Raw genomic sequence first — 15,784 nt, 5'->3', positions numbered from 1 at the left:
GATCCCCCACCCCCGCCACCAGCTCACTGTTCTATCCAGATCACAGGTTGCTACCACATGTGGAGTTTCTAGACTATTTTCTCTCAGATAAAAAGAGTTAGTGGGTAAGGTGAACCCTATGAAGTGGCAAAGTATTGAATATTAGTTAAGTCTTCGTTGATGCTCAGTGTTCTCCCATCAACAAGCCTGTCTCTTGCCAGGTTCTCCCCACCCCCATGAACCCCTATTTTCCGAATGGAAATTAGGAAACATCATCTTCCCTCACAAGTAATCACTCCTCATCTCTTGGTTTAGAAAGGACTCTGCTTCACTCCTGTAGGTCAAGAGACAGGGGGTAAGAAAGCCACCTCAGTTAGTGTCCCTTAGTGGCTAACAAGGAGTTCCATGGTGGTGGGTTTAACTCCTGGCCGCATGACTTGGCTGTGTTATTACCCAGAGTGTAGACTCTGAGCCTCAGTTTAGTGAAGTTCTTACAGAGCTTTGTGAAGTAAGGCGCTCAGGAGCTGGAAAGATGACTCAGCAGTTAGAGCACTGGCTGCTCTTGGGAAGGACCCAGGTTCTAGTCCCTTCACCCACATGGCAGCTCACATCTGCTTAAGCACCAGGGTACCCAACCTTTTTCTAATCTGTATGAGCACCTGTACTTTTGTATTTGTGCTCGCAAACACACATGGTCTCTCTGTCTCTCTCTCTCACACAGAGAAAATATTAGGGCTGCTGTTAGAAACTATTAGCAACTAAATGTCTAAAAAATAATAGAAATGTATTTGTAGATGCTGGGAAGGCCAAGATGAAGGTGCTGGCAGATTCACTGTTCAGCAAGCATTCTCTTCCTGATGCAGATGGCTGGCTTTTTATAACCTTGCAGGATATTAAGTACAGAGAGGAGGAAAACTCTCTTGTCTCCTCCACAAGGGCACTGGTCCCATTCACCAGGGGTTCTAATCTTAAGATCCAATCACCACATAGTCTCTCTCCTATTATCACACTGGATCAGGTTTCAACAGGTTTGAAAGGGCATTGAGGAGAAATGCACAAACAGACTGCAGGAGTCACTTCTCCACATTCTTTCATATTCCCTTGGCCCTCCTCTGACTGCACATCATTACAGTCACCATGCATGTCACATTGGGATTGCATGCTGCACACCTTTCGTACAAACCGAACTGGTCCCCTGTCTAATGTACAAGTCACCCTGTGTGCCCAGTGCTCACAGAGGTCAGAAGAGAGCATTGGATCTCCTGGAACTGGAGATGGTTGTGAACCATCATGTAGATATGTCTTCTCCAAGAGCAGTCGATGTTCTTAATCACTGAGCATCTCTCCAGCCCAAGGAAGCTTTTTGTTCTACTGCTAGGTTATGAAATATATAAATAAAATAATATGGCTGTGCTCTAATAGAAGTGTGTGTGTGTGTGTGTGTGTGTGTGTGCGTGTGGGGGTGGGAGAGAGGGAGGGGCATGGATTGTGGCTTAGTTTTTTAAAGTCAAAAAGAAAAGCAAAATTGATGCCTGCCTTTGTGAACCTCATAGTCCCATGTGAACAGTGGCACTGTCTAGAAAGGAGGCTATCAGGATGGATGGAGTAGGACTCGGATGTAGCTCAGTGGTAGAGCACATGCTTAGTATGTGCCTGGCTCTGAGTTCCATCCCTAGCACTGAAAGGTGGCTGAAGCAGGTTGTGAGGGAACAGACTTCGTTCTTCGGACACACAGAACACCGAGTGAACGCTCAGTTTATAGCAGCTGCAGCTTGGACTAGGTTATTTCTCATGGGAAAGGAGTTACTCCTTTTCAGGGATCCTGAACATGGCTGTCTCCTCTCACTTCCATAGCACCTGGGGGGAGGGGTGGCAAAGCTTCCAGGGTCCCACTCTGAACTGTATGAAAAAGGCCACATGCACCCTAGAGGCCAAGTATAGTTTGGAGTTGAGAATATTTTTGGGTTCCAGAAAGATAATTCAGTGCATATCCCATACCTACAGAGCCTGGGCTATATCTCATAATCAAAAACTCATATTCACATTAAAGACAATAATCATCTTAGTCCAGAGAAGGTTGGGCTTCAAAGAAGTAAAAAACAAAAATCTTTTGAATTTTTATCTTCGGGATCTCAGGACTGCAGATGAAGGGCTGTGCGCCTGATGTATGTTATTTATAGATTGCTTCTGGGTCAAAGACACCCTCTCATGTCCCCAGTGACTGCATGCAGGAAGTGCTCAATAAATGTTATGAGCAAAGGAGAAAGGCTGTAGAGCAGGGTTCATCGAGTGCTTAAGCAGAGGCTGATGGGACATCCTGCCGAAGGGGATGGGGAGACTTACGTGGCAGGATCAAGATTTTGAACTGTATGTTAGGGTGACAGGGAGCTGTGTTAGGTTTGTTAAATAGGTCTTATATCAAGGTGAAGGAGGATCGGAGGGAGCTTATGTGACCATGTCAGAGGCTCCTGTAACAATAAGATATGAAGTGTCTGTGGATAAGGCAATAGATGTAAAGCAAGCGACAATGGAGAAAGCTACATAAGCTACTTCAAGGCCTACCTACCGGTGATGTCAAGATGGGACGTGGAATCTCCAACTTGACCCTCAGCTCCCATCTGAGGGGCTGAAATGCAATGTCCAGATCAGAGCTCCAGAGCCTCAGTGCTTCTAAATGTGGTTGGCTACTCTATGACCTTGGGAAGTTACCTAGCTTCCCTGGACCTCAGTGTTCTCCTTAGCATCCACACCACAAGGCTGCTTTAAAGAGGAAAGAAGTGTTTGTAAGCCAGGACAGTGCTTGCTTGGCTCTTGTCATCATGGTTTTGTAAAGTTGGATTCCTCATGTGGTCCATCTTGCCCTCAGAAGAAGTTCCACTCTCAGATCCCTCCTGGTAGGGATGAGCAAGAACTGGGATTCCACTCAAGGATACTGAATGCTGGGAAAGAGGACCACCTCAAGGCACAGATCTTGCTCTGGTTGAAGGTGACAGGACATCCTTTCTGGGAGTCTGGAAGCACCTTTCTTTCTTTCTTTCTTTCTTTCTTTCTTTCTTTCTCTCTCTCTCTCTCTCTCTCTCTCTCTCTCTCTCTTTCTTTCTTTTTTTTTTTAAAAGGTTTATTTATTCATTTAATGTATGAGTACACTGTTGTTGTCTTCAGACACACCAGAAGAGGGCACTGGATCCAATTACAGATGGTTGTGAGCCACCATGTGGTTGCTGAGAATTGAACTCAGGACCTTTGGAAGAACAGATAGTGCTCTTAACCTCTGAGCCATCTCTCCAGTCCCCTCCTTTTTCTTTTAATTCACTACTTGGCTCTAAGGCTTTGCAGCAGCATTACAGTGTTACAGCATTACAGTGTTACAGCATTACAGCGTTACAGCGTTACAGCATTACAGTGTTACAGCATTACAGCGTTACAGTGTTACAGCATTACAGCATTACAGCATTACAGTTACAGTGTTACAGCATTACAGCATGCCATGGCTCCTGAAGTGCTGGAGCAGTCATTGGAAGGGAAAAGCAGGACTTAGAGAGGGCTGCTGCAATACCAACTTGAACTCAGAAATCTGTATGCAAATACAGAGTGGAAACAGTATCAGGTTTGCCAAGAGGAAAGTCACTGTTGCTGTGACCTGGCCTTTACAACCAACCAAGCGGGCATCAGGGCAGACTTTCCAACCAGGAATATCAGTCTGACGTGGCAGCATACATTAGGGCTCTGCAATACAACTGGCAGCTTCCTTTTCTTCCTTCCTTCCTTCCTTCCTTCCTTCCTTCCTTCCTTCCTTCCTTCCCTCTCTCCCTCCTTCCTTCCCTTCCCTTGCCTCCCTTCCCATCAAATACTCTCTCTGTTGTGTTTTATAAAAAGACAAGAAAGGAAGGAATATGTTTGGTGGAAGAGTGTGATGGTGTGGGGGAGGGGGTGCCTCTGCAGGCCCGTGTTGCAGCCATAGGATAGAGAATAGAGTTTATTTAGGGCATGGAGAGGGGAGTTGAGGGGATAGTAAGAGACAGAGAAAGGCAGAGAGAGAGAGAGAGAGAGAGAGAGAACGAGTAGAGGCTGGCCATGAGCACAAGGAGAGGGGTGAAGGAAGTGGGGAGAGAGGGGGAAGAGGGCAAGGTGAGAAGAGAGCAAGAACAAGAGAGGGAGGAGGGGACAAGCAGCTCTTTTTATAGTGAGTCAGGCACACCTAGTTGTTACCAGGTAACTGTGGGGCAGAGCCTAGACTAAATGCCAACTACCCCTCCCCCCCCCACACACACACACACACATACTTCCCTCCTCAACAGGGTCTCCTGTAATCCCAGCTGGCCTAGAACTCATTCTGTAGCTGAGAATGACCTTGAACTCTACCCTCTACCTCACAAGTACTGGGCTATAGACAGAAGCCCTCTAAGCTGTTTTATCCAGGGCTGGGGATGGAATCTAGGGCCTCCTGTGGGCTACGCAAGCACCCTTCCAATTGAGCCACACCCCCACCGAAGCTTTCATTGTTATTATTGCATTTGCTTTTTTTGTCTGTCCAGAACTCTGTGGCTAGATCTTCAACGTTCTTGTTAGCTTTAATAAAACCTCCTGCTGCACAGCCTCGCTGGTTAATAGCCACTCATTGTTCCCTTGATGCCATTGAATCAAGTTCAGTCTCTTCATGTTGACATTGGATGACATCTCTGATTTGGTAATGGATTTGGGCCCCCAGAGACCTCCTGATCAGCACCTCTGTCTGTAACTGCCTCTCAGAGCTGTGCTCACCTCCAGGTTGCCACTGAGGTCTTGACACTGCGCTCCATCTGAGCTCCGTTCACCTGGAGTAACCTCTTCCTGTCCATCCATCTGCCCCAAGCCCAGCACTGCCATCAATGCTAAATGCTGACACTTCTGAGAAGCTCTCCCTAGTCCTCACTCGTCTTCTCTCTAAATTCTAACCATGCTCAGTTCGTCCCTGATTTTATCTCAGGGTTGCTAATTTTTGCAAACATATTTTTATCTATACCACAACTAGACTAGAAGCATTTTGAAAGTTAGGATCATTATTTATATTCTGAGCTGAGGTTTTCTCAGTTTCTGGTATATAGTTTGGGTATCTGGCAGGTGTCCTGGATGATTGACCTTGGAAATGCTACCTTCAACATGAAAAGCAAGGAAACTGGCCCAGGTAGACAAAAAAGTCTTCCTAAACTTTATTCATGACATCAACTTTAAACTTTTCTTTAAGCAAATAAAAGACTTTAAGATGAAATGCAGCATATTCCCATTAAAATCAAAACATAAAAAGAAACAGAATGTGTAAGCATTCATTATTAAAGTTTTCAAATGTGAACAATCATGCCCGATCTCCAAAGAATGAAGGCTACAGAGAGAATTCAGCATTGACCAAGTTGAAAACTCAGGGCAGGAAGCACAAGGAGTAATCAGCAGGCATAACCAGGTAAGAGACCCCATTCTCAAAGGCAACAAAATTTATGGGGGAAAGCCTGCTTAGAACGAATGGCCTAAATGAAGAAAACCCATGAGACTATGAAAAGATAAAAGACCTGGAGAAGCGTCAGGGACATGTTCTGGTTCTGGCCAGAAAACAAATAGCAGGGACGATGTCTCTCCCCACACTCAACTGTTAATTTAGCGCAGTGTCATTGAACGTCTCGACATCGGGTTTTACTGAGCAGAGCACACTTATTTTACGATTCACCTGGAATTATGAGTCTGCTTGAATAACCATAAACATTTTGACTGCATAGAAGATTAAGGAGCAATGACTTGTCACCAAAACAAAATTAGGCTAAAAACGGTGCAGGATTCATGGAGGGAGGAAGAGGTAAAAAGAGCAGCTGGCCTCAGTAGAGCTGGGCACACAGTCTGTTTTCCAGGAAGTAGCAATCCATACCATTGGGAAAATAGACTCGTAACAAATGGATCAGGGCGGCTAACTCCATTTTATGAAAAAAGGCTGCTTTCTGATTCCAGCTGTGCTGCCATCTCTGGGTTGCTCCTCCAGAGAGCTGCCCAGCCTTCCACCTCTGGGTTTCACTTGGATAGATGTTCTGTATGGACAACTTTCAAGGGCTCTAGGGCCATTATGTGTGTGGTGAGGCCAAAAGGGAAACCCAGAGGGAAACAAAAGGCAATAAGGCTGGAGTCTCTGTGGAGTTACCTCAGGCTAGTTGCTTCTCTTAACAAAGGCATCAGCTCTGTCAGGTCTGAACATCTCTCTTCTCCCTTAACTCCCTTTGTGCCTTCAGAGCTGGGTAGTGGAGCCCCACCCCCAATCCATTGTCATTTTTTTTTCCCCACTTAGATGTTTCCTGAAACTGTCCTCTTCATCTCATTTTGAGCTGGGCAGGCCATGCATTTTCTGTTGTGGCCTACTGATACCATGTCATTAACAAAGTTAAATTCTAAGAAGAGAAAGGGTCTAAGCCTATTTTAAAATCTGTAGGAATACAAATATAAAACATATTTACACACTTGGGAATTGAAATATTATTTTTTGATTAAGATGTAACATTTAAATTCCTATGGTAAAACACAGATGCATTTTTAAAAATAAAATGTCAACTTTTTTGACATTTGTATGTATATAGGGAGGGAAAGAGAGAAGGAAAGTGAGAGAGAAAGAGACACAGAGAGAGAGAGAGAGAGCGAGAGAGAGCAAGAGAGAGAGAGAGAATATAATCACATGTGTGGGATCACAAGTGTATCTGTGAGTACATGTGTTTAAGTGTAGGCAGAGTTGACATCCAGGAACTTACGTGGCCTCTTTTAACCTTATATACTGAGGCTGAGTCTCTTAATAAACTTGCTCGCTCAGTTGGTCTCACTACCCAGCTTGCTTCAGGGAGCCTCTGTCTTTACCTCCGGAGTGCTGGAATTATTGGAGAGCTTTTGTGCCTGGGAAGCCTTTCTGTGGGTGCTGGAGATGCAAAGTCAGGTCCTTATAATTGCACAGTAAGCACTATGCCTCCTAAGTCATCTTCCTATCCCTAAATTTCAAACATTTGAATGAGAAAACAGCAATGAACAAAGTTAAAAGTAAAGCAGAGATAAATGTTTGAAACTTTTAATAAAGTATTATTGCTTAGTCTATATAAAGATCAACTTTAAATATAATTTTTTTTTTTTTTTTTTTTTTTTTTTTTGGTTTTTTGAGACAGGGTTTCTCTGTGTAGCCTTGGCTGTCCTGGAACTCACGCTGTAGACCAGGCTGGCCTTGAACTTAGAAATCCACCTGCCTCTGCCTCCCAAGTACTGGGATTAAAAGTGTGCGTCACCACAGCCCAGCATAAATTATAAATATATCATTTAAATATAAAATAATGTATTTTTGAAATGTCTGTATTCTTATAAACTATATTAAGATAAATATATATAATCTATAACACTATATACTTATATTAGATAAACTATATTAAGATGTATTAAAGATATTAAGATGTATTATTATGGTAAATATTCATATACATCTACATTAAGATTTATTAAAGATATTAAGATGTATTAAACTATATAAACTATATTAAGATATATTTTGTTTATATAGTCATTCATCATTCATTCATTCATCCATTTGTCCATTATTGGTGTTTTTCAGACAGGCTCTCATGTAGCCCAAGCTGGATTTTACTAATAACTACTGGAGAACTTGAACCCTCTGATCCTTCTGCCTCTAGCTCCCAAATTGCTAATATTATAGGAATGTGCCAGGATCTTAAGTGTTTTAAAGGCATACCCATGACTTAAAATAAGAAAATAAATATATAGAATCACCTTTAAAAGATACATTGTTAGAAAAAAACGGACAAGCACAGGAACTGGCCTTTCCCAGAGAAAACACATTAGAACAGATACTATGTTCGCATACAACCAAAGCAAGAAAACCTGTGACATTATTTTAACCCTCACATGGAAGGCTCTTAAAACTTGGCAATGTTAGGGGCTGTTAAGTAGGTAGGGACATAGGCTCTTTTACCCACAGGTACTGAGCATGTCTGTCAGGTTTTAAGGACAATATGGGGGTGTCTGTGGAAACCATTAACCTGCATTACTTATCATCCATGCTTTAACGTCTACTGTGGATAGAAGTTTGGGTATTTGCTCAAAAAGACATGTACTCAGATGTCTGTTGTGGATCATTACTTATGACAGGAAAAAAAAACCATAAGTGAGTCTAAATGTAACTTCTTGGAGAGTAATTAGCATTTTCATACCACAGATTATGTACAGTAGCTTAAGAATCAAATACCACCGTACATCTGTATTCTGATATAGATATACTTGTAATAAGTTCTACCACGTGAACACCCATTCAAGGTCAGGGCATATGTGTACTCCATGTGTCTCCCGAATATAAATGAACACAGACAAGTTTAAAGTAAACCCACAGAATTGATATCTATTGCTACCTTCATGGAGGAATGCTGGGGTTGCTGTGGGGAAGTGCCAGTGATTTTTCTCTTTTTCTGTATTCTAATATGTATTTTCTGTATTACAGTGTGACTGTGGTTACATCTCACCTATAGAATTATAAGGTTTTTTTTTTTTTTTTTTTTTTTTTTTTTTTTTTTTTTTTGGTTTTTCGAGACAGGGTTTCTCTGTGTAGTCCTGGCTGTCCTGGAACTCACTCTGTAGACCAGGCTGGCCTCGAACTCAGAAATCTGCCTGCCTCTGCCTTCCAAGTGCTGGGATTAAAGGCGTGCGCCACCACCGCCCGACTATAAGTTTTTAAATAAAGAACAGTGGCTCAGATATAATTCCTTCAGGAGAAAGGAAGAGTAAGCCTCCTGAGCTGCCTTGCTCCAGGGAGCCTGACTCCTCTGGTGTGAGTTTGCTATGAAGATCAATTAGCCAAAGCCTGCCAAGGAGCTGCATGTGCAGCTCAGCTCCTGGCACATAGGAAACATTGGCTGGTTGTTTTCTCTTCTCCATTTGACCTGTGAGATGGTGCAGGGCTGGAAGCCTCCAATACCTGGATATCCCGTAAGGGTGAGTCTAGAAGGGTGTGTTGAAAGAGTGAATGAATAAGCCACATATGTTTATAGTTAAACCAGAAAAACATACATTCACATATGTTGACTGTCAGTGAGTAAATAAGGGATGCCTTTCTGGATTCCACCAGAAGATCAAATATCTCTGGTTTGTGGAAACAAGCAAAGCAAAGCAAACCAAGGATGTGGGCCAGACAAATGAGGGCTTTGAGAGCAGAGAGACCTGTGGCCAGTCTGTCGTTTTCTAGCTGTGTTCATTAGAGCCTTGGGCTCTGTGGATTGACCAGGCTACAGTGGATTAGGGATCTGGGTACTAGACCATGAATCTTGGAACCCAGTCTTCAGGCTGAGAGACTAGATGGACACAAAGATTCTTGTCTTCTGTGACAAGAATCATAGGACTGTGATACCTCACCTCAACCCCAGCACCTCAGCGCTTGCTTGGTGACTTCCGGGTCTCTACTCCCCCATCACATCCCCTATTCTCAATTTAGGACCAACTAGAAAAGCCAAAAGTACCCTCCACCCTAACCACACTAGATGCTTCACTTCCAGTCAGACACACACACACACACACACACACACACACACACCTACCCTTAAGGCTTTTCCACTCCCCCTCCTGCCTTTCAAGATGTGCTGAAAGCCAGAGCTGGCAACTGACTCTCCTGCTGTGCAGCCAGCTGCTGCATGAACTTGCACTGTCTCTGTTCTCAGTGTTCTTTGGTTATTTCCTCTAGGCCCATATTTCAACTAGCACATGCTTAGTACTGTGATTTATAGATGATATTTCATTTTAAAAATCCTACAGCTTAAGTCTTTAGACCATCAGTGTAAGTAAGTTCTAAGTGGGAAACTTGTCAGGAAATGGGAGGAAAGATTGGCCAAGGAAGGCTGAATTTAACAATAGGCAGATGTTTCCAAAAACCTCTGTGGGTTTTTTTTTTTTTTTTTTTTTCCTATTGGTCAGTTACAACTGAAGTCATGGGAGGCCCCATTAGCAGCAGCTCTTGGAGGTGGTCTAGATCAATCACAGTGTGGATCTGCACTTAGCAGATGAAGCAAATATACAAAAAAAAAAAAAAAAAAAAAAAAAAAAAAAAAAAAAAAAAGCCTTGGGGCATTTGGGACAGTTCCATAGCTGGGAAAGTCCTGCACATAAAAAAGTGGGCTTTCCCATCTGGGCCTGGGCTCACAGAGAGTGACCTAGGTCTCTCCATGTAGCTGAAGCAGACCTGGAACGTCTGCTTTTCCTGACTCTACCTTCTAAGTGCTGGGATTACAAGCATGTGCCACCACACTGAGCCAGAAAGCAGGAAAGCCTTGGATGCTTGCACTGGAGCCCTGCTACTGCTCTTGACCATTTTCCTGTTTGAAATCCTAAAATTCTCACCAATTGAAATTGGCCTTTAAATCTATCTCAAATAAGTGGTGCCATAAGAGAAAGAAAAAAAAAATTGAAAAAGGGGTCTTTCCAGTAAGTTTGGACATGCCACAGAAATGAAAAAAAAGAAAGAAAGAAAGAAAGAAAAACAGGTTTGTTTGTTTGTTTTTGTACAACTTTGCAGAGCCTTCAACCATGCTAGTGTGTGTTATCAGTCTGAAAGATGGAGAGCCAGTATACAGCATCTAATAAACTTATTTGACTACAGAAATAATTGCTTCCTCCCCATCTGTTTATATCTCAAAGACTATTGCTTTGTGGTTCATAAGTCTGGAGATGCAGCTTTGAGGCAATGCTGTCTTTTGGAGGAAATGATTTTGGGTGGTTAAACCACCACCACCCCCACCCCCACCCCCATCCCCACCCCCACCCCCACACATGTGGTAATCCACTCACAGGCTGCTCAAGAGGCTGCCTGGGAGGTGGCAGCGAAGAGCAATTATATCTTATTTTGAGATATGGTCCCATGTAACCCAGGCTGGCCTCAAACCTACTCTGTAGCCAAAGATAACCTTGAGCATCCTCCGGTCTCTACCTCCAAGTGTTGGTATTGCAGGTGTGTGCTTCTTGTGGTGTACGAAGTGCTGGAGAGCCAGCCTGAGGTCTGGTGTGGATTACACAAGCATCTATCAACTGAAGTGGAAAATAGGTTTGTAAAGAAAAGCCTGGGCAAATGGAGGCATGGGGCAGCCAGAGCACGGTTCAAGGACGCTAATTAACGGGGATCCTTAGGATCCTAAGAAGAAAAGTCAAATTCCAAATGGGGAAGTCAGGCTTATATTCATCCTATTCACCCGGTTGGATTCTGGTTTTCTATGAAGGCAGAGAGTAACTGGAAGACTCATCACATTGGATAAAGACAGAGACGCAGAAATCTGTATGCATTTAGAATGGAGAAAACAGAAGATCCAGAGAAGTATTTGCCGATCCCCCAGAGGCCATATTTCTTTCTGCAAACACACAGAAAGTGTCTGATAACTGCAGAGAGGTGGGTGAAAAGTCCATGCTCACTTACTTCAGAATCACACAGCCTGTCCCTGTGGGTGGTGCTATCCAAAACACCTGGATACGTGTCCTCCTCCGAGGGGTGCTTTCAGTGACAGCCACAGGACAGTTACTCATAAACTGGGTCTCTTCTTCATCTATGATCTGTGAAGACCAGAGGAAAATAAACACGTTAAAATGCAGCACACTTGGGTTTGCAGATGACTCTGGGGACTCTGAATTGACTATTTATTGACCTGTCATTTTGCATTAACAACTTTTGACCCACAGGCCCCAGAATAGTGCCTGGCACAGAGTTCCTGGCACGATATAATTACAAAGATCTAGCACATTTGTGTTCTCTAGGCCCAGACATTGCACCAGCTCTGACAGCTAGGGGATGATCTAGCTTACCGTTCTATAACTACCTGTGCTTGTCTTGCTTCAGAGGTGGAAGAGAGGGAGGAGGAGGACTGGCAAGCGCCTTATGACTGAACCTTGTTGCTGAGCTGCAGTTTTAGAACTTTAAAATGTTTTAAAGTGCTTGTGACAAAAGCGCAGCAGAACACAGAAGTCACCCAGCTACCTGACATCCCGACTCGAATGAATACCCTCTACTTAGGCCTTCTATTTTATTGATAGTCTCCATATTCTCCTAAATTAATCATGGTGACTTTGAAGGGCACTACAAACAAGATAGTAGCCACTCTCATTCCCCCAAATCATGTCACTCAGCCCTTCTGCCTCCTGGTATAACCCTGTAGTAGAAGTATATAAGAATAGTTTGTGAAAGGTGCTGTATCCAACTGTCTATTATCTTTATTTCTTATTGACAGTTCCACGTTCTTATAAATAACTCTTGTTAATTTCAATCCCCATCGTCCTCTCTTATCTCCCTTCCCTCTTCCATGAAAATTCTTCATTCCAACAAGTACCTCTCCTGCTTTCATGGTGTGTGTGTGTGTGTGCATGTGCGTGTGCGTGAGCATGTCCTGTGGTTTAATTAGAGTTGCTTGCATGAGCATATAAGGGAAGTCATTTATTGGAGCATGGGGAACTTATCAGGAGGCTCCCCAATGTATTAATTAAGATTATTATGGCTATGATGAAACCTCAGGACCAAAAGCAAGTTGGAGAGGAAAAGATTTATTTGGCTTACACTTTTCTACCACTGAAGGAAGTCAGGGCAGGAACTCAAACAGGGCAGGAACCTGGTGACTGATGCAGAGGCCATGGAGGGCTGCTGCTTGCTGGCTTGCTCGGCCTGCTTTCTTATAGAACCCAGGACCACTAGTCCCAGATTGTTGGGAGCCGACTTTAGTAGAAAGCGGCTAGATCAACTTTGCAGCCATCTGGAACCATATACCCTGATGAAAGACTTGGTTGTCAAAAGCCTATAACAGCTGAAGCACACTCTGATAAATATATTGTTTATCCCACATAGCTTGTTTTGCTGTTTAGTAACCCCAGCTGTATGCTGCACGTGGTAAAATGTTTTCACCTGTGTTTTCCTGTTTGTGCTTATAAATACCCAGGATTTCCTTGTAAAGGTGTGGTGTAGTAGTGGAGTAGGGTGGTATAGTGTGTGGTGTAGTGGTGGTGTAGTAGAGTAAGAATTGTGTGTGTTGAAGACAGTAAAGGAGACTTGACTACAGATCCTCTGGGTTGTTTTCCATTCTTCGAGTTTCTTTCCCTTCTTCCCTCCTCTCTCTCTCTTGCTAGACCCCAATCTGTGGACAGAGCAGGCCGCAACACTAGATGGTACTACCTACAATGGGCTGGGCTCTTCCCCCATCAATTGCTAATTAAGAAAATGCCCTACTGATTTTTTTTTTTTTTTAGTTAATTTTGTATCCAGCCACTTTGCTGAAGGTGTTTTATCAGCTTTAGGAGTTTTCTGGTAGAATTTTTGGTGTCGCTTATGTATACTATCATATCATCCACAAATAGCAATTATTTAGATGTCTTCCTTTCCCTTGATCTCTTTCAGTTGTCTTGTTGCTCTAGCTAGAACTTCAAGTACTATATAGATAGGGAGAGAGTGAACAGTCTTGACTTGTCCCTGATTTTAGTGGGATTGCTTTAAGTTTCTCTCTATTTAATTTGATGTTGGCTACTGGCTTGCTGTATGTTTCTTTTATTATGTTTAGGTATGTGCCTTGTATCCCTGATCTAAGAATTTTATCATGAAGGGGTGTTAGATTTCGTCAAATGCTTTTTCTTCAGCTACTGCAATGATCATGTGATTCTTTTTTCTTTCAGTTTGTTTATATGGTGGATTACGTTGATGGATTTTCATATATTGAACCATCCCTGCATCCCTGGGATAAAGCCTACTTGATCATGGTGGATGATGTTTTTGATGTGGTCTTGGATTTGATTTGTGAGTATTTTATTGAGTACTTTTGCATCAGTGTTCATAAGAGAAATTGGTGAGGCATCCTCCCCAGGTGGGACTTGGGGAAGGCAAGAGAATGGGAAGCAGATGATTCGAGAGGCTGCAAAGGAAGAACTGATGGGGGCTGCAGATGACAACAAGGGAGAGGAGCTATCATTGACATGCCTGGTCTGGTGAGGAGGATCCTGGATAGAAAGTGTTGGGTGAGCATTTTGTCTGGTCTAAGGGATACTTGGGACAAATGGCTGACTGGGGCGCCTATTAGCATAGCAAAGCACAGGCTGGCCTCCAGTTACACTTGGTTACTTATGTCTCACCTCAGTTCTTTTTATCCTGTCCCCTCCACTAAACCTCTCCAGCCCAAGGGCTTCCCTTACCCCAGCTTCTCATTCCTATACAACCCTTCCATTTCAGGCACACATGCGCCCTCTTGGTCCTCTTTGTTGGTCTACTGTTTTCTTTCTTCCTTTCCTCTCCCATTCTCCCCATCTCGTGGGCACATTCAGTCTGCTGGTCATGTTTAGTCTACTACTTTCTCCCTCTGCTCTGGACTCTTCCAGATGCCTCTGGGTCATCTGGAATACAAGGGGATGTAATCTTCCTTATATCTACAATAAAAAACCCGTTTTTCAACTATTAAAAAGAAAGAAAAGGAAAGAAAAAAAAATGTTCTATAGCCAGATCTTATGGAGGCATTTTCTCAGTTGAGGCTCCCTCCTCTTGGATGACTATAAATTTTGTCAAGTTGACATCAAATTAGCCAGCACAACTAACCGCTTGTCATCTTGACACACAAACATATGAGTGGTAAGCCACAACCTTTCCTTTCTTGTTCATCCTCAAGATCATTGACATCACAATAAAAAATATTCCAAATTTTAAAAGTCCCGCAGTCTTTAAAAATTCAAATACTTAAAAGTTCAAAGAATCTTTAAAACACCAAAATTCTCTTTTAAAATCCAAAGTCCTTGTAAAACTCCCACATCTCTTTAAAAGTTTAAAGACACTCAACTGTGGGCTACTGTAAAATCAAAAATAAATTAAATACTTTCTTACTTCAAAAAGGAAGAACCAGGGCACAGTCACAAACTGAACAAAGTAAAACCAAACTCCAACTGTGTAAATAACTGGATGTCCAATGTCTGGGATCCAGTCATGATCTTCTGGGCTCCTCTAAAAAGGTTTGGTTAACTTTTCTGGCTCTGCCCCTCTGCAATACAGACAACTTGTCTTTTGTGTGTGGCTGGTTTTACTCCACTGCTACTGCTGTTCTTGGTGGTTGTCCCATGTGCCAACATCACCAAAATGCCAGTCTTCTGCTGCTTATACTGGCTGCGCTTGCCTCTCCTGTGTTCTCTTCAGAGACTCTGCCAACCAAGCCACAGCTGCTATCCATGACTCCTTCACACCTTCAAAACCAGTACCACCTGGGTAACCTCTACCAAGTTCAGCTGCCAGCAGGAGATACAACCTTGGGCATCCTTGGAACACAGCTTCTGTGTGCTGGCCCTGAGCAAACGATTCCCAGAGGACTTCACCTTGATGATGCTGGTCTCTTCGTAATCACAGCTGATTCAGCTGGAACTTTAACCAGATTCTTAAAATAGCAAACTGTCTTGATAGAGTCATTAAAGGATTTTCAAACTTCCCTTTGAAATTTCACAAACTAGGCCACCACCTTCTGCACTTTTTTCAGTGTTTTTTTTTTTTTTTCTTACAAGCTCTCACAGAACAGCCCATCAAAGTTTAAACACTCAATGATTCTCCACTACAAAGTTCCAAAGACCTTCCACAATCATCCCAAAATCATATGGTCAGATCTGACACAGCAATACCCTACAAATCCTGGTACCCTTGTCTTAGGGTTACTATTGTTTTGATGAAACACTGTGATCAAATGCAAGTTGAGGAGGAAAGGGTTGATTTGACTTACACTTCCATGTCATAATCCATCACTGAATGAAGTCAGAACAAGAAACTCAGACTAGG

The 15,784-nt window shown here is 43.0% G+C and overlaps 1 protein-coding gene across 1 annotated transcript in view; it reads right to left on the bottom strand.

The window, feature by feature from the left end:
* Spon1 (spondin 1) overlaps window positions 1-15,784 on the bottom strand; it is a 266,493-nt gene that overhangs the window by 185,054 nt on the left and 65,655 nt on the right. Inside the window, exon 3 of the mRNA XM_034509559.2 lies at window positions 11,429-11,562. Within this exon, the coding sequence (XP_034365450.1) occupies window positions 11,429-11,562 (134 nt within the window). The remainder of the gene's footprint in view (window positions 1-11,428; window positions 11,563-15,784) is intronic.

The sequence above is a fragment of the Arvicanthis niloticus genome, chromosome 1 (assembly GCF_011762505.2).
Source record: "Arvicanthis niloticus isolate mArvNil1 chromosome 1, mArvNil1.pat.X, whole genome shotgun sequence".
In the NCBI taxonomy this organism is placed as follows: Eukaryota; Metazoa; Chordata; class Mammalia; order Rodentia; family Muridae; genus Arvicanthis; species Arvicanthis niloticus.
This window is presented reverse-complemented; position numbering and strand designations above follow the sequence as displayed.